General features: G+C 54.6%; 5 protein-coding genes across 5 annotated transcripts; 1 reads left to right on the forward strand and 4 right to left on the reverse strand.

The window, feature by feature from the left end:
• Nucleotides 1-470: 470 nt before the first annotated feature.
• On the reverse strand, nt 471-1619 carry CGGC5_v007623 (uncharacterized protein; the record flags this gene model as incomplete). The annotated part of the gene is made up of 1 exon (XM_032034329.1): nt 471-1619. One exon carries the CDS (start codon nt 1617-1619, stop codon nt 471-473), a length of 1149 nt encoding a protein of 382 aa, XP_031886815.1.
• Nucleotides 1620-5531: 3912 nt separating this feature from the next.
• CGGC5_v007624 (uncharacterized protein) lies at nt 5532-6317 on the reverse strand (the record flags this gene model as incomplete). The annotated part of the gene is made up of 2 exons (XM_032034330.1): nt 5532-5824; nt 5900-6317. The coding sequence occupies 2 exons, from the start codon at nt 6315-6317 to the stop codon at nt 5532-5534; spliced, it is 711 nt and encodes a 236-aa protein (XP_031886814.1).
• A 445-nt stretch (nt 6318-6762) lies between these two features.
• TIF6 (Eukaryotic translation initiation factor 6) lies at nt 6763-7702 on the reverse strand (the record flags this gene model as incomplete). Its single annotated transcript, XM_066151880.1, has 3 exons — nt 6763-7309; nt 7414-7572; nt 7668-7702. The coding sequence occupies 3 exons, from the start codon at nt 7700-7702 to the stop codon at nt 6763-6765; spliced, it is 741 nt and encodes a 246-aa protein (XP_066008649.1).
• A 700-nt stretch (nt 7703-8402) lies between these two features.
• On the reverse strand, nt 8403-11836 carry CGGC5_v007626 (Protein NRDE2-like protein; the record flags this gene model as incomplete). The annotated part of the gene is made up of 5 exons (XM_032034331.2): nt 8403-8946; nt 8996-9438; nt 9496-11506; nt 11674-11769; nt 11829-11836. 5 exons carry the CDS (start codon nt 11834-11836, stop codon nt 8403-8405), a joined length of 3102 nt encoding a protein of 1033 aa, XP_031886817.2.
• A 2002-nt stretch (nt 11837-13838) lies between these two features.
• Clcn5 (H(+)/Cl(-) exchange transporter 5) lies at nt 13839-16802 on the forward strand (the record flags this gene model as incomplete). Its single annotated transcript, XM_032034332.1, has 7 exons — nt 13839-14055; nt 14133-14512; nt 14563-15714; nt 15764-16096; nt 16150-16533; nt 16582-16692; nt 16746-16802. 7 exons carry the CDS (start codon nt 13839-13841, stop codon nt 16800-16802), a joined length of 2634 nt encoding a protein of 877 aa, XP_031886816.1.
• Between the last annotated feature and the right edge of the window lie 658 nt (nt 16803-17460).

The following is a 17460-nucleotide window of genomic DNA, read 5'->3' on the forward strand; positions in this document are numbered from 1 at the left end:
GCCAGTGGAATAATGTACTTAAACGGACAGCATGTCCCGTCGAGAAACGTTTGTCGTCCCTTTCGCACGTCGTTGCACAGACACCCGTTTCAACACATCATCCCATCCCATCACAGCTTCTGCTCAGTCCAAGCTTCTGACAAGTCGAGGTCTGTAACGTCTTGTGACGTTGTCCAAGAGCTGTCAGATGTAGGTTTTTTTTCCCCTTTGATTGCAAAAATACTTTCCTTCGCCTCGCTAACATCATGCAACACGCAGCCGTGTAAGTACTCAACAAGTGCTTGATTCTCTACACCTAGCTCATACGTTAGAGAGGTATATGCCGTATATCGCCAAACGTCAATAATGCCAGCTCATTGGTATCACGTCGTCCGTGTTATCCCGTAACCGTTTCCGTAACCCTAAACGCCAATGAAAATCCAACAGATAATGGGCCGTTATAGAAGTATATGTAAATCCGCCTCTTTCTCTTAGTCAAGTCTAAGACCGTTCACGACGTCCAACGCAGTATCCACACACGTTTCGAGCTCAGCAACACGGTGCTTCAGGCCGCGGTTCTCATCCCTCAGTAGGCTGACGGTGTCCCACGCAGCCCGCTCGTCCTGGCCGCGACAGTTCGTACATGACGTCGCGCCGGCTTGTTGGTTTGCGTCGCCCGTCACACCTCGCATCAACTTCTGGAACACGCTCGTCTGCTGCGGAGTCTTTGGGGCAACCGGCCGCGACGCTTTCGGGGGGCCCAGGGTATTGCCGGTATTGCTCCTGGCGAGCGCGGGAGGCGTATCGTTACCCTCAAAGACGCTCGGCGCGGCGGTGGTCGGGCTTCGTGATCTCGAGAAGACGCTGGCGTCCTCAACGCTTTCCTCATCGGTGTCGAACCCGGCACTCTTTCTCCACTTTCTCCTCGCCTGATCTTCCTCCACACCCAGGTCTTCGGATATTGATGATCCCTCGGAAATAGGCCGGCCCCGTTGGCTCATCAAACGCTCCTCTTGCCTTGCCTTTTTCTCCGCCGCTAGTTCCGCCATGAGTTGTTGCATGGACTGCTCCTGCTCGGCGACCTTGGAGGCCATGTTCTCAAGTTGAACCTTTAGGTGCTGAATTCGTGTGCCGGCTTCCTCGTTCTCGTCCTCCTGAGCGTCCTTCTCTTCCCGCATCTCTTGTATTGTGGCATGCTGCCGTTGGAAGGCGTTTTGGTATTTCGTCAATAGGCCGATTGCCGTAGTCTCGAGGTTCTTGAACGCTGCAGGGGAGAAGGCGTCCCGATGTGTCGGTGAAGACGGAGGGAAGAGGGCTTCTTGGATGTTGAGGCTTAACAGCTCCTCGTCTTGCTTCGGGTCGGGGGCAGCCTGGTTACTCTTCCCGAACGGAGAGCTGAAGAAGGCGAATCTTGAGGTATTTGGCGAAGTTCCTTTTGACGTTTGGCCAGCTGTCGCCCTCCTCTGCAACCTCGAGGGCGTTCCGTCTGCGTCGACATCGTTCATTTTGTTCGTCTGGGTTGTCGGACTGGTTCCTTCCGCGCTGTTGGGAGATCCGGAGCCGCCCAACCAACCGCTCAGTATACCTCCTCGAGCGGCGTCTGGTGACTTTCCACTTCTGTTGTCTCCGGTAAGAGGCATCGTGACCGACGAGGGACGGCCGCTCCCTCGCTCTGTAGATGGTGAGAGCGTCACCTGCGGAATAGAGTAGTTTGTGCGTGTGGAGGGGAAGTTTGGAACAGATTGCTGCCTCTGGTGTCCAGTCTGGAGTCTTGGAAAGCTTCGGTTGGCGGCAGACGGACTAATGCGACACGGTTCGGGTTGGGTAGGCGGGTTGGTGTTTATGGCAGCACCGGGGGTAGCGCTCGGGGAAGTTGGATCGACGGCTGGATCTCTGCTCGCGGGCCCATGTGCATGGCGTAGAGTTTGAGAGCCGTCCATTCCAAAGTCCGTCGTTGGGCGCGGAGCGGTAGACGGGTAGTCTGAGGTGGAGGCGGCGTGACGACTTAGCATGATGCGTTAATGTTTCGTGTGGGACGGGCAATATCTCTTGCCTCCCAGCTTCAGTAGGGAGGTACAAGCTCTGCTCGCTGGGATAGGCTTGGGCCAGGGTTTGCGGGCTCGTTGGTACTGGGAATGTGAATGGATCAACACTGGCAAGGCCCAAACAGTGAACAGTGACCGAAGAGGAGGGACCCTTTTTTGAGCTAGGAGCACCCCGAGTCGCAAGCGGCCTGGGTCAGGAAAATGAGTGCGGATAGGGCGTTGGGGAGGGAAGTGAGAGGAGGACAGACTCAGAGTCTCAGTCGCTGGTAGGGGAAAAACGCTGGTCGGTCGATTTGGACAAAGGGGAGCGAGAGACTTTGGGCGAGAAGCCAGGTTCCCCTGCAAGCGAGGAGAGCGAGCGGCCGGGTTGCGACTAGGGAGCGATGTTGACAGGCGACGGTGTACTGCGTGGTAGGCTGCTTGGCTTGCACAACTCGCATGAACCTCTCGGAATGAAATGGTTGAAGACGGACGGACCCGGTCCTTGCAGGTGTGCGCAGGCTGCCGGATCGAGGAACAAAAAAAGAAGTGTCGAGAGGCGTCGGCGGCGTTTTCTTCGCGGGGGTGGTTTGTTGGACGTCGAGCTGTCAAAGTCGCAGGTGAGTACGCAACTGCGCTTGTGGCTGAGAGCTAGCAGCGCGGGTAGATCTCTCTGAAGGCGTCCGTCTTGTGTCGTGTTGATATTGATGCGGTGTTGTATTGTGTCTCCTATCGCGGGAGGAGAAAAAGCGGGGGCCAGAAGTTGTGCCGCTTTGCAATCTAGTCGGTCAAAGGAAGGCGAACGGCCGAGTCAGGAACTGCAGGCACGATTGGTAGAGAGGCCGTCTCCGTACGGTAGGCTCCGGAGGTAGGCCGTGGAGTGAGTGCGCAGCCAAATGACTGCGAAAGGGTATCGAGCAAAGAGAAAGCCGTCGGTTTCGCTGCAGCACTGCACTGCAGGACCACAGAGAATGTCGAAGAGGAGGAAATGTTCAACGAGGGATCCTTGCGTTGGCACGTTGGGTCTTGAGGAATTGTGTTTGCTCCCACGAGGTCGGGCTCAGACTTGCAGGCCGTTATGACGGAGAGTAAAACCTTGGTATCAGCCAGCGACGCCCACGGAACGTGATGGAGGCGGCAAGCACAGGTCCCTGGGAAAAGCCAAAAGAAAACCAGAACCAGAAGCCGACGCGGACGCGGACGCGGCAAGCGACGTCAACAAAGTCAGAGCCGACATTTAGAGGAGGTTGGGGGAGACATGTCCAACTTTCCCTCGTCTTTCGGGCTGTGAGACCCCGTCAACCCATACAGAGCCCAGCATCCAGTATCCGCTGGCTCCAGTGGCCGGTGGCCAGAACATGGAAGCCATCATCAGTTGACCAGCTCCCCCTCCAACTCCTCCACTCACAGCAACCTCTGGCCGCCCTGCCATGCATCGGCTCGTCAGCCCGTCCCTCGGCAAGCAATCAGCCACCAGAGTCCGGTCTCTTTCTCTCAGCGCTCTTTTCGCAGTCCGGCAGCTGCGCTGCGTTCTGGGCTCTTGAGGACCCCCGTTTGTGCCGGTCGCCGGTCGGCCCTCCAGTAGGTACGTAGAAGCGCACAAGAGGTACGTCTGCCTGGGCTCTCTACGGGGTACATGGTGCACGTACCGCCATCCCTGGGCGCTGGGGCTCCTGGACCCTGGAAGTCGCATTGCAGGCCGATGCACTTTGGCACTCTGCAGCGGCCAGACGGGAGGAATTCACTGTTGGAATGAATTGTGCTCAATGCTGTCCCGTGCGTGCGGATGTCAACTCGGCACAATCAAAATTGTCTTTGCATTCCTCAATCCCTTAGCTCTAGGTATTTCATCCATAAAGTTGGTATGCAACTTGGGACGGGGCAAGTCATGATCTAATGTCCAACGTTGTTTTCACAATACCATTTCACCTCTCAGCTGGGTGGCCACCCTCACTCAACCCAACTCACCACCAATTCTCTAGCTGAACTTTGATATCCCCAAGTGCGGTCACAGAACCCGTCCGTTTGAATCTTACCTTGATCCTGAGCGATTCCGCACCATCAAGGATCTACAAAGCAGGAAGGCAAAACATCGAAACGCCAATGATCCTCAGTTGCTCAGCTCGTCAACCGGCCACGCTCAGGCACGCAACAACCCCTTCAGTCGATATTCACGTGCAGATGTTCAAACTAGCGAGATCAAGAAAAAAAAGTTCCGACCCCCTAGTCCAAACAAAGAAACAAGATCGAAGAAACATTTTGCTTCCTTTTCCGCCCCCTTCCCCCCTCGTCGTATCCTGCGTCTCGCACGGCCGATCAAACAAAACAGACACCACATCGCAATCTCCACCATTCCTTCTAGCGAAGAAACAAAACTGTGGGATACGCGCCCCCATCCCGTGAGGCTTAAACAGACCTTCTTCCATGGCGAATTCCATTCCACCAGGCGGCTGGCGTTGAAGAATATCTTGAAATAGACCCCGACCCAACACCACAACATTCCATCACCCATCGCCCATCATCGATACAGAACCCTCCCTCTCGGTCCTCGCACGTTCCCCAGCCATGCCCGCCGCGGTAGCGTTTCCCTTCATGCCGGACCAAGCTCTGATTTTCTGGAATCCTTCGGTGGCCGGTGCTTTGCCGCCTTTCGGGACCGACACAGAAGGTGACAAGATTAACTTGTTCGGGCCAAAAAGGCAAAGGCCACTCTAAGCCCAGGGTTGGAGATCGTGACACCCGTCAAGAATGGGAATGTGGTCTTTCCCTTCCCACCCTCGGCACTTGTGAATGCGGTTGAAGTGCGGGGTTGAATAGCCATCTGTTATTTTACCTTTGGTCAACTTGTTCGTGATGTTTCCGACAGCACTTTAACGGAATTGACTCTGATCGCGGTTTTACTCACTGCGCCAAGAACTCGTAGACGGCCGGGCCTTCATGGCGCTGCATTATCCCTACAAACGCCCCCATTCATCATCCGGACCGGCCGGTGGTCCTCCGGGGTTCCGGGGCCGGCTTCATCGGCCGGATATCGCGATGGCCATGACTACGCTTGCAGGGACCTGGCATTAGTGATATTCTTGCCATGGCAATGCCAATCCGGATGTCGCCAACGAAGTCATTTGCCGGGTGTGACGTACGTCGCGGCCTCCAGAGGCGCAGTCGCGGCGGCTGATCGACGTTGCGGCTGATATGCCAGGAACAGGGTATCTTGGCAGAGGACGTCATCATGATTTCTTCGACAGAAATCCTTCAACCCCAACCGACAATGCTACCCTGCCCTGATCGCATTTATCGTCTGCACTTCGTAGCTCGCATTACATGGCGAAGCTGGGCCCAGGAGCTCATGTGGCGAACTGCGCGTAATGCCGATGAAATGCCTACTAACATTATTGAGGATGCTGTCTTATTTTAGAAGATAACTTAATGCTTAAGAAATAGGCTATAACAAAGTTGATCCGTCTCACTAACTTCACCAGGCTGTATGTTGAAAGCAACGTAACCACCGTCGCAACCAACATCACCACCTCAACCTCTGGCCTTCCTAAGCATGCTCCAGCGTCTGAACGGCGACAGCTGCTTCACAGCCTCCCTTCGGAGCTCAACATCCCTTGGCGGTGGTAGTCTCCTCTCATCGACCTCGTAATAGCTCTCCTCGATGGCTTCAAACCCATACTTCTCATACAGCGGCTTCCCGCCCTCGCTAGCCTCGATGTAGACGTCCAACCCCACGCAATCAGCCCGTCCAACACCCCAATCCATGACGAGAGACGCCGCGCCTCGGCGTCGGTACTCCGGGATCGTGAACAAAATGTTCAGAACTGGTGTAATCCCGACGTCAGTCTGCGAAGCGAATCCCACGTGAAACCTGAATTCGCTTTCCGCGACAAACTCACACGCATGCGGCCGGTTCGCATTCCTCACAGCCCTCTCCAGAAAATTGTTCAACAGCAAACTCGCAACCCACCGCGGCTCTCCCTCCGGGAACCACGTCGCCTCGACCTCCCGATGCCCGTCGTACGGGTTCGGGCCGCCCCTCTCGAAGAAACTCCACCGGCCGCCGGCGACAATCTGCCCCGTCTCGTCGTCGATGACTTTGAGCCATGTGCTCGTCGGGTCGGCGCGGTGCTCGGCTCGCATCCTCTCCGTGGCCTCCACGAGAGCAGCCTCGCGCGCCGCAGGGTCGTCGGGCCTCCAGTCGCCCATGAAGAGTCGCCAGACGGCCGTGTCCGGGTTTGCGAACCCTTCGCGCAGGGCGGCGATGAGCGGGACAAACTCCTCGTCGGTCTTGACCTCCTGTAGTACGAGACGCATGATGTTGACTCTGCGGCGGCTTTCGAGGGGAGGACCGAATTCGAGTCGGGTGTCTGGGCCTTCTTTCATTTTATACCATGCCAGAATCAATGACATTAATATAGTTCACGCGATGTTTCACACAAACGGGCCCTGTTCGCAGAATGGACATACAATACGAATGTCTCGGATTTGGGAAAAGCACAGTCACATCAACAACTTCGAAGAAACAGGTAGGGTCCTAACTGCCCGTGGGCTAGGTATATTCCATGCCAGGCGCAAGAATTCTCTCTCGCGTCCTCAGCATTAAGACTGAACCCTAAAACTGGCTCGCAAGGAATCGAGCCTCTCAAAACCGTTGCTCAACCCATTAATGGTATCCCAAACTAACCAAAGACCTGAATGAACCCAGAACAGCCGCACACCGATTTTTCCTCCACTCTTCCCCGATCGCCGTTCTCTATGTTTAGTAAAACGACTCGACCATGGTGTCCTTGAGGTTGGTGTTGACGTTGCTGGGACCCAGACCCTCGCCGAGCCTGAATACGCTCTCGATGACGCTCAGCTCCGTCGCCGTGGTGTCGAGCCCGGTGACAGCCATCCAGTCGTTGACGACCATGCCGGCACCGACAACGTTGCTGCCGCGGTTGACACTGCCGGCGACCAGAGGCACCTGCAGAAGACTGGAAAGCTCGTCCTGGTCCTGTATCGAGGTCTTGGGGTGGACGAGACCACCCTGGTTGGAGAGTGACATGTAGGATCCGACCAGCACGTTGTCGGCAATGGTCTGGCGGAAGACCTCGACGCCGAGAACGTCGGCAATGATCTCCTCCGTCTCGCGCTCCAGGTCAGGGTGAATCAGAGCGATGTGGTCGTTGCAGACAATGACGTTGCCGAGAGCGGAAAGACGCTCCTCTATTCTCTGTATGCGAATTTCGTCGGGCAAGCTATTGCGAAGATGTTGGAGTTCTTGGTCTGTTGTGCTCGTGGGAACAAGGAGGCCCTTGCGGTTACTGGATGGTGGTGGTCAGCTTGAATTGTTTGATGCTCACGCGACCTCCAACATGGCCACCGAAAAAGGCACCATCAGAGATTTTAGAGGTGTTGATGTGCTTACCCAGCTGTTAACCGGCCAATGATTCTCGTACCGGCAATGGTTGTCCGGCAGATGGGGATGACATCTTGCAGCTCGGCCTCGAAGACACTGTAGAAGTTCTCGCTCGCACCGAGGGCGGTCAGAGCATAGGAGTTGGTGAGAGTCGCAAAGACGCCGACCCTAGGAGTCTCAAAGTCAGCATACCGAGTTGTCGGTGGCCGGATCGCTGCAGAAAGCAGGATGGCGGGGTCGGGTTCGGCGGGGCTTTTGCTCACTCGTTGGAGTTCTCGAACTGCGCGCGCACAGCCATGATTGTGTTTGTCCCGGTAAGCTCGGTGCTGACTGTTGGAATGGTGAAGAGGGGATGCCGGTAGGGCTTCGTAAGAGTAGTTTGATCGCAAAAAAAGGGCCCTAAAGAGTATGTTGTCGTGGTAAGTGTCCTGGTGGTTTGGTGATGATGGAATTTTTGCAGAGGCGGAAAGGTCCCATTAATAAAAAGCGTCAATCGCAGAGGTCAAGGTGGGGCAGGCACGGATGGCTGCCCGCTTTCTGCAACTTTTTGGGTGCTGTTGCCGCTTTGGCTAGGCTTTTGCGCTGAGAGTGGGGCACACCGGGCTGTGGACCCCTAGATTCACTGCGAGCCAGTGGGAGAGAAGGGACGGAATGTATGGCTGATGAGTCACTTTGCCTACAACGAGCACGAAACCGTGCTAATTCGATGGTTTCTATTACCAACTGCCTTGTCCGCGTCTTAATTTTTGGCTGACGCATCGCCACTCTGACTCTTCATTACTGCAGCTCATAGCTAGACCCATTGAGGTTCCTGGTGAATCATTCTGGCGCCCAGCCCGTGCTGCGGCCAACCCCGGACACCACCCCAATCTGCTTCACCGTTTGAATCACTCTAATGGCCCATCATCATCATGGCTTGGGCTTTCTCCCCAGGAGCAGGAATTGCGGTCCCTAGCCCCTGCATGCTATGCATGCTAAACCAGACTTATCTGGATTCTCTAACGACGCTTCACCTTACTTCTCTCATGCTTCGCCACAAATTCCTCCAAATCGACGTGTATCCGCAATCCCTTGGAGGTCATCGTGTTGAAGACAGACCTGAGCTCGAACTCATCCATGACGTTGATGAGCGTTGTGTATGCCTCGAGGGCCAGATCCTTCGACCATGGACAATGTCGCAGCCCGCGGAAGAAGACCTCCTTAGCCTTGTGCCGGAACTGTTTCCTTGCATAGCTGAACTTGATGTAGCATCGCCAGAATTCTGGGTTTGACCTGCATGCTGGGGTATCTAGAGCTCGCTCAAACGCCGCCTGTGTAGAGTGTACGTTTCCCTTCAGCAGCTCGTAGCGAATCGCAAACATGCGGCTCCCAATGCAATCGTTGGCATCGGTAAGTGTGACCTTCCGAAGAATGTCCCGGACAGGATCATCGATGCCGAAAGTCGTCGAGGCCCATGCGAAGAGAGTAAGGAAAATGGTGTTGCGTGGGAACAAGTCGATGCAATGAGCGAGCTGATCTCTCAAGTACGCTCGCCGGAATGGCCTGATGTATGTTAGTCTGGAAACTCTTGGTTCAGACTTGGTGAACTTACCCTCGACTGGCGTGATGGTATAAAAGTCTTGCAGCAGCCTGCAAGAGCCTTTCGTGGGCTTGAGACTTCGCTTGGCCCTGTGCACACAGTTCAGAAGAGACGGCCCATAGTCTTTCCATCGCCATGGATATGCTTCCTTGGGCCTCAGACGTGGGTTCGCTACCCTCTTGCGATGTGAGATATACCAGCAATGCAAGGCATTCTGCACTCAAAATAGCTTCATCTGGCTGCCTGAGAGAGAGTTGGTGCTCGAGGTCGTCCAGCAAAGTCTGGCGAGCCTTCAAGAGTTGCGATGGAGACGGAGCTGCCAATCCCGGGACATTCCTCAAGGACTGGTCAACTGAGGCACAGAGACGCAGTATGGCCTGATTCTTGTTCCCTTCGTCAAGTTCCATCCATGCCCACGTCTTGAAAAGCAACAACCCGCCGGCGGAGCTGGCAGGCTGAGATATGCGCGTTAGGGATATGGAAAATTATTGTGGAGCGCAGTGAGCACTTACTGAGACCAGACTAGTAGCTGATGAGACAACCTGACGGCCAACTTCCAAGTTACTAGCTCCAACCTCGGCCAGCGCATAAGCGTTGTAGAGGGCCAGGTTTGACGGGTCTTTCTTGATGAGAGCTTTAGCGCGCTTTTTGACATTGCCGGGTTCGTTGGCGACATCCACGGCCAATGAATACTCTGCCAAATCCTTCAAGCCGACCGATATTACGAGTTGTCGAAGACAATTCGCAACCCAAGATAAGTCTACGGGTCCATCGAGAGACTTGGCAGTGCAAGGCCAGCCACTGAGAAAGGAGAACCAATTCCGTCTAGCAAAGAGTAGATCGGAAGACACAGCAAGGCGCAGCCCGTCTTGCTCGGAAGCCGGTATACTCTTGGTCTCGTCCATAACATCAGGTTCGTTCGGCTTGCGAAGGACGTCGGCCTCGAAAACCCTTAGACTGCCAACAACAAAGGAGTCATTCTCTGCGCTTTGAATCCATGGGCTTGAGCAAAACACCGGGGGCAGACAGCAGAATATGAGAAGGCCATCCACCAATTGCTCCCAAACATGGGAAACTATTGTGGATGGGATAACAAAGAGAAGCTCCTGGATATCCGAATACATGACAACTCGGTATGGATCGTCCTCGAGAACATCATCCGTGGCTCGGCCTGGACTCCTGGAGCTTGTTGCCCGGAGACGTTCTGTCGCACCCCAAGACTTGTATACATCTCTGGATTGCACCACCGTGTCGTCGTCTCGTTGCTGTTCTGGAGAATCCACCGAACCATTGGTCTGGACGTAGTGGCTCCAGCCGGATGCGTTGTGCTCTCCTAGCCTTGGTGCTTCATCTTCCCAGAAGTCTCTAAAAGAACTCAGTATTTCAGATTCTGGCAGGGCATCATGCGTGGAAGGTCGTTGCAAGTTGAGTTCGAGAAGCGCTTGCCACGCTGCGACTGCCGATTCACGATAGCCAGCGTCGTATATGAACCTGGTGACTCGCAAAAAGATGTATATCATCTGCTCGTAACGGGAAGCCTCCATATCGGTATTGGCGCTATACGCTGGCCCTGGGGAAGCCGAAACGGATGACTGTTTGGCGACGGCTCGCAGGCGTTCAATATACAGCTTCTTGATTTCGCTGTACTCAAAGGTCTTCAGGTCCGTGACTTTGTGGTCGATCCTGGCCTTCCAAAGACAGAAACTCACTTCGTGCTTCTTCGCCACGTCCGACCAACGGCTGTCAAGCTTTGATGAGGACCAGACCTTGGCACCCTCAAGCATCAGACCAAGGAGCAGCCGTTCTTCGTCTTCCGGTCTTTTGGCTTGGGCAAGTGCAGACTCGTACATTGATATCTTGATCTCTGCAAAACTGTGCATCTCGCCCTTTGTTACTTCGCGGTCTAGACTTTCGCCAGCTTTGAGAAGAACGTCCTGATGGGCGATGAGCTCGAGCCATCCTGCAATGTCATCAGGATGTTCCTTGACCCGACGAGACAGGTGAATTGAACGTTGCTTGAGTGGGTCGTCTGCTTCCGGATTCAAGTCGCCCTCCTGGTCGGTGTCAAAGTCGATGTCGCTATCAGAGAACTCATGGGCCTTGGCCTTGCCCTCGATTGATCTGTAAGAGGGTTTGTCGTCTCCGTCGGACTCTGGCTCTTCAGTGCGGCGTCGTTTGGACGACTTGCTGAGTGGTACGAAGTCCTCTTCAGCTTCCTCTTGACTTTCGTCTCGTGGGCGAATGCGTCTTGTTTTCACCCTATGAACCCTCGCCTGGAATAGAGCTCTGTCTCGCAAAGTAGAGCTGCCCTCGCCCGGCATCCGAATGCTGAATTCTTCTCTGGGGCCATCTCTGTGGATAATGAGGTAGCCATCAGAACCGAGGACTTTCCCACGCCCGTCACGACGATATGTGGGCACCTTGCCGCGGTCGTTGCCGCCATATCTCCTAATGAGGGGGTCACCTTTTGTGTCTATGACGAAGACGCCGTTTCCAGCCCTTTCTTCCAGAGTCGTGGCAACGCTGGGTCTTTTAGCAACAACAAGGGACCGTTCCTGACTGCGGCTGCGACTGCGTTTGCGATCACGGTGGCGGTGTTCCGATCGATGCTCTGATCGGTGATCTGACCTATGCCTCCGGTGGTCGTCTCGGTGCCTGGACTCATGCCGGGATTTCTTCTCCTTAGCTACCTCACCTGCACCATCCTTCCGGCTATGTGTGACTTCACCAGACGAGGATTTGGCCAACGGCACAGGATCGGGTGCCTTGGGCTTGAAGGTTGAGAACTTCGGCACCGTCAACTTCTTATCCCCGTTGTCTGACATGTCGCCAGTCTGCGGCTCACCGGGTCATAATTAGGGTGCGCACAGTCAGATGAGCGGAACCGTAACGGCCGCTTGAACTGGCTGACAGGCCTGCAGAATGATTCCGCGCGAAGAGTGAGTGCCGCTTGTGGCGCAAAGACTATTGCCGCGATGAGATGACGTTGGCTGAGGGCGTCGACGCGTCGAGGGTTCTGGCGACTCGGAACGGTGACCGAAACGGAGGATTGACGACGACGGGCGAATCAAAGCTCGAATTGGTGCTGGTGATGTCCCTCAAGGTGCACACGGGATGCTTAGGTAAGGGCGCCTCAAGACGGTGGTAGTAGTGGTGGTGGTGGTGGTACGGAGACGTTCCGTTCTAGAGTTGCACCGTTGCACCCAAGAAGGTTTCCAGTTCCAGGCACGTGTCTGCAACGGGTTACAGTGGCGCCCTCCACGCCTCACTTCCCTCAGTTCCCAGATAATTAATTGGGGCGTTCAGCTAGCGACATCTGGGGTTGGAAAACAAGACATGGCCGGGCCCAGGATGCTGGTTTTTGTCTGGGTCTGGATCTTAGGGCTGCTGTGTTTGTATCCAATTATTTGGAAACGAGGCCAAAACACGCTGATCGGTAGGTTGGTTCAAGAATAGCCGTCGCGATGCTACCGCAATTGAGGGATGTCGAGTGACGCCTGTCAATAAGTGGCTTGGTGAGCTAGACATAAAGTGGTGTGCTGTAGTGCACCGGCGGCCTTGATGTTGGACTTTGAGTTGGAATTAGCTGCATTCGAAGGGGATGGTCGGTCTTCTGCGTCGACACTGGACCTCGGAACGTTCCAGAGGGATGAGCGAGGTCTAACGGTGCGGATTACCGTCCTGCAGCCACCCTTTACTCGTGACGGGTGCTGCGCAGGGAACTGGGCGCGGGATTGGCCTGTGATTGGCTGCTGATGGCGTGCGGTGTGGTGGAATTCTGCGGGACAGGTCGGCTTTCCACTGCTTCCTTCAGTGCGAGGTAGGGATTCAGTAATCTCAGGGTCCTCGATCTGACCGTTTCGGCGGAAAATGCGCTAAACTCGGGGCCAATAACCGCCATCCAGTAGCATCCAGAGACATCCACCAAAGGGTCACCCGGTGCAATGACCTCACGGCCAAGCCTTTCTACACCTTTTAGTGCTTCCTTTTCCACCGCCATTGCAACAAATAATTTACAGCACTGTCTGCCAGGGTGGATCACGCCCTCTCTACTTACCGCGCGTGCCCGGTGCACAGCCCGTTGCCCGCCGTCTCGGTGGCACTAGGGGGAGGGAGGGCCTGAGGAAAGTGGACGGGGTAAAGACCGTCTCGAACCAAGTTGTCGCGTTTTGTTTCGCTTCCAACTTCTTCTGGAGAGCCGATCGTTCGTTGCGGCGACGGGCCCTGAGGTTTTTGATCTTTTCCATTCTTCTCTTCCTCCCCCCCTTCATTTGCCTGTCCACCATCTCGATCCCTTTTCCGCCTGGCCGAACTCGAGGTGCCATCTGATGGATAAGTAAACCTGCCAAGGAACTGCCATGTCTCGCCCGCGATAGTCATCCGCCTACCTTGCTTCGTCGCATCTGACTCCGAACCCCTCGACGTGGTCAGCCTCCCGTCGCCTCCCCAGCCAACTCATATCCTGCCGTGTCTGCTTCTTACCGTCTTTGGAGTAACCTCGAACGATTCCACGCTGGGTTCACGTGCAGAGCTCTAACCTGCCACCAACCTTGTCTATTCGGTTGATCGCCCGACTTGTCAACGACGCCCAAGTCCAGACCTCCGCCTCCAACTACCCCTGACCGTCCTCCAATAAGTGTCTAGTTCGCCGACCTTACCTCGACGACCTCGACCGTGTTCTGTGCTTTCGAGTTTATCCCATCTCGAGGCGACGAGCCTTGTGTGATTTCTGCTTCTGCTTCTGCGCCCGATCTTTGGACGATTAGTGAGGGCGAACCCAATCACGCATCACTCGAAACAGACCCGAGAACTTTAACGGCTCGAGCCGCCTTGCATCTCTACAACAACTTCCACCATGGCCGACTTACCAGACGACGGCGCGCTGTCTGTGCCTCCGTCACCGACGAACACGAGAAGACCGAGATTCGACCGGACAGGCTCGCTCGGCGAGCCGGACGAGCGCTCACCATTACTCTTGAACTCGAGATCTCGGATTCGGCGACACCAAGCTTCTACCCCCGAGAGTCCCAAACACCTGACTCCGGGCCTGTCGAGGAATCACAGCACGGCCGGTAAGTGTCTTGCTCGCTTCACATGCTTTGCGTGTACCAAGAAAACATGACAGCTGATCCATGTCCTTGCTATCCAGGAAGCATCCGGAGTTTGCACCACAGTCGCAACCCGTCATTCGGCGCTCGCTTATCGCACGCCTTCTCCGACTTCCCAGAATCTATGTCCGAGTCGAAACGATCAATTCTGCCCGACGAACGAGTATGGTACGATCAGTTTACGTCTACCGATTGGGTTCACGATAACATCGTCGATGCCCACCGAGCCAAGGCCCTCAAAATGCGCAAGGACTTCTGGGGAAGGATATATGCCATCTTCGATGCTTCGCAGGGCTGGATTCTTAGCGCCGTGTGTGGTGTAGCCGTTGCTCTCGTTGCATACGTAGTCAACTTGTCCGAGGCTACCGTATTCGATTACAAATATGGTTATTGCACACGGGGCTGGTACATCAGCGAGAGGGTACGTTCCTTCACCTCGGAGATAAGTCTGAAGATGCTAATTGCCATTAGAATTGTTGCCCAAAAGGACCTTGCGACGATTGGGAGACTTGGTCGGAGTCTTTGAGATTCTGGCCTTTTGGAGATGTGGGAACCGAATTCACGATCTACCTCATTGGCGTCGTTGGCTTGGCCTGCGTTGCTTGCGCCATGACATTGACGACCAAAACCGTGGTGCCCTCGGCGTATCGTATGACGACCTTCGACGAGAACCTCGCTGCGGAACTTGCCCCGTACGCCGATGAACCTACAAGCGACGAGAGCCCGACGCCTCCAGAGCCTGTTGAGCCGGTGACGACGACATCAGAACCCGCGGAAAACGTGCCGCCACCGATGATTTACTACTCAGCTGCCGGTAGTGGTGTCGCTGAAGTTCGCGTCATCCTCAGCGGTTTCGTGTTGCACGGTTTTCTCGGTCTGAAGACGTTGGGTATCAAGTCAGCTGCTCTCATTCTCAGTGTTGCTTCTGGTCTCAGTCTTGGAAAAGAGGGTCCTTACGTTCATATTGCAACTTGTGTCGGCAACATTGCCTGTCGCTTGTTCGCGAAGTACGATCAAAATGACGCCAAAAGGCGCGAGGTCCTATCCGCAGCTGCAGCCGCCGGTGTCGCCGTCGCTTTCGGCGCTCCGCTGGGAGGTGTTCTTTTCGGACTCGAGGAGGTGTCGTACTTCTTCCCTGCAAAGACGCTTTTCCGCACATTCTTCTGCTGTATTGTCGCAGCCTTGTCGCTCAAGTTTCTCAACCCCTACGGCACCCACAAGATCGTCATGTTCCAGGTCAAATATACAACCGACTGGCATTACTTTGAAATCGTGTTCTTCATCGTCATCGGGATCCTTGGCGGCGCTGCTGGAGCTCTGTTCATCAAGGCCTCGAAGCACTGGGCCAAGACCTTCCGTCGGATCGACGTCATCAAGAAATACCCCATGTTCGAGGTTGCCTTGGTCGCCGTAGTGACCGGAATCATGAGTTACTGGAACGTTCACACCAAGCAGCCAGTCGCTAAGCTCATGCTCAACCTTGCGGCGCCATGCCACGACGGATCTGATCGCGAAGATTACGGACTATGCCCAACGACGGCTGAAGGCATCCCTCCTGTGCTTTCAGGTCTTTTCTCCGCCTTTTTGATCAAGGGGTTCTTGACGATCATCACATTTGGAATTGTGCGTAATACACCTGGCTATGGTCGGGAAGATACTAATTTCTTTGCAGAAAGTTCCAGCCGGAATCTACGTGCCGTCCATGGTCGTTGGCGGTCTCATGGGAAGAATCGTCGGTCACGTCGTTCAGTATATCGTGCTGATGTACCCCACCTTTGGGCTCTGGACTCGATGTGCCGCATCACCAACAGGATCATGCATTCAGCCCGGTGTCTATGGGCTAATCGCTGCCGGATCCACCATGTGCGGTGTCACTCGGTTGTCGGTAACACTGGCAGTCATTCTCTTTGAGCTGACGGGAAGCTTGGATTATGTCTTGCCGTTCTCCTTGGCTATCCTCGTGGCCAAATGGACTGCTGACGCCATTGAGCCAAACAGCATCTACGTGAGTACAGTCTGGCGTTTCTGCAAACTGAGTGTTCAATCTAATATGAGTAGGACCTCCTGACGAACATGAACTCCTACCCCTTCCTCGACAATAAGCACAAGCCAATTTTCACTTCCGACCTGGCAGACATCGTCCCTCGTGTCCGCCGGGAACGAATCATTGACGTCAGCGCTTCTCCAGTGATATCCGCCGTCAGTCTGCGTAAGAAGCTTCAAACTCTGCACAGGGCAGGTGAGCTTGACGGAGGTCTTCCTATCATTCGGGATGGTATTCTTGTTGGGCTCATCCCAGCACCCGACCTCGAGTTCGCCCTGGACAGTCTTGACGACGAGGCTTCAAGCATGTGTTTGATGGCCCATATTCCCACCATCGAAGACTCCGACGATGAAGAGACGGAGAGAGATAAGACAGATTTCACTCCGTACATTGACCCAGTGAGTAATTTGACCTCCTACATCTGGCTGTGGCTAACGAGAAAACAGGCTCCCGTAGCATTGGATATCAGATCCCCAATGGACCTTGTATATGAATGTTTCGTCAAGCTTGGTCTCCGCTTCATTTGCGTGCTCAAGAACGGCCGCTACGCCGGCATGGTAAGTTGTGAAAGCTTTTGTTCAGCACGATAATATCTAACTGACTGCGTTAGGTTCACAAGAAGAGCTTCGTAAAGTACATGCGAGAGCTCGAAGAAAAGGAGCACTAGTTCGGCGCTCTCATGATGCGTTTCTTTCTCGTTACAGACCAATACCACATACCGACTGAGATTGTTCGGTGAACATTTGACGCATCAGGAAGACTGCATAGCATCAAGCATGCTTTTGGAAGACAGCCCATTCATCATCTACGGCATGGCGTTTAATTCTTTTCATCTCTTCAGACGTTTCCATCATTTGTTCCTGGGTGTAATCCAGAAGTGGCAGAATTTCTCACGCCAGATTGCATAGCATTTTTTGTATTGTCCGACAACCAGGTTATAAGGGAGAGGCTAGATTATAGTTTTTCGTCTCGCATGGTGTCCTGACCGAAGCAGACTGGTCATGTGCAATAAAAGAGTTACCAACATGAGCATGAGATGTCGTTGCAGTGATGGCTAAAGGAAGAGAATGCTGACCCGGCGACCAAAGGTGTCGGCCTCCGGCGGCATGCGGCGTTCCGGGTGGGCCCTCCGGCGGCGGCAGTGCGGCGCGAATTTCACCCAATCTAGAAAGCAAGCCGCAATGTTCGAATCTATGTCACCGAGTTGGTCTCCTAAGTGCCGATGGCGAATCTATTATTCACTATTATTCAATGACCGGCAAAGCCATTCCCGGCCCGGTTTCCGGTCCCGGCATCGGCGCTCTCGATCCGCAGGGGCGACCAGT

Source organism: Colletotrichum fructicola (genome assembly GCF_000319635.2).
Source record: "Colletotrichum fructicola Nara gc5 chromosome Unknown KSG_Nara_v1_contig04, whole genome shotgun sequence".
NCBI lineage: Eukaryota > Fungi > Ascomycota > Sordariomycetes > Glomerellales > Glomerellaceae > Colletotrichum > Colletotrichum fructicola.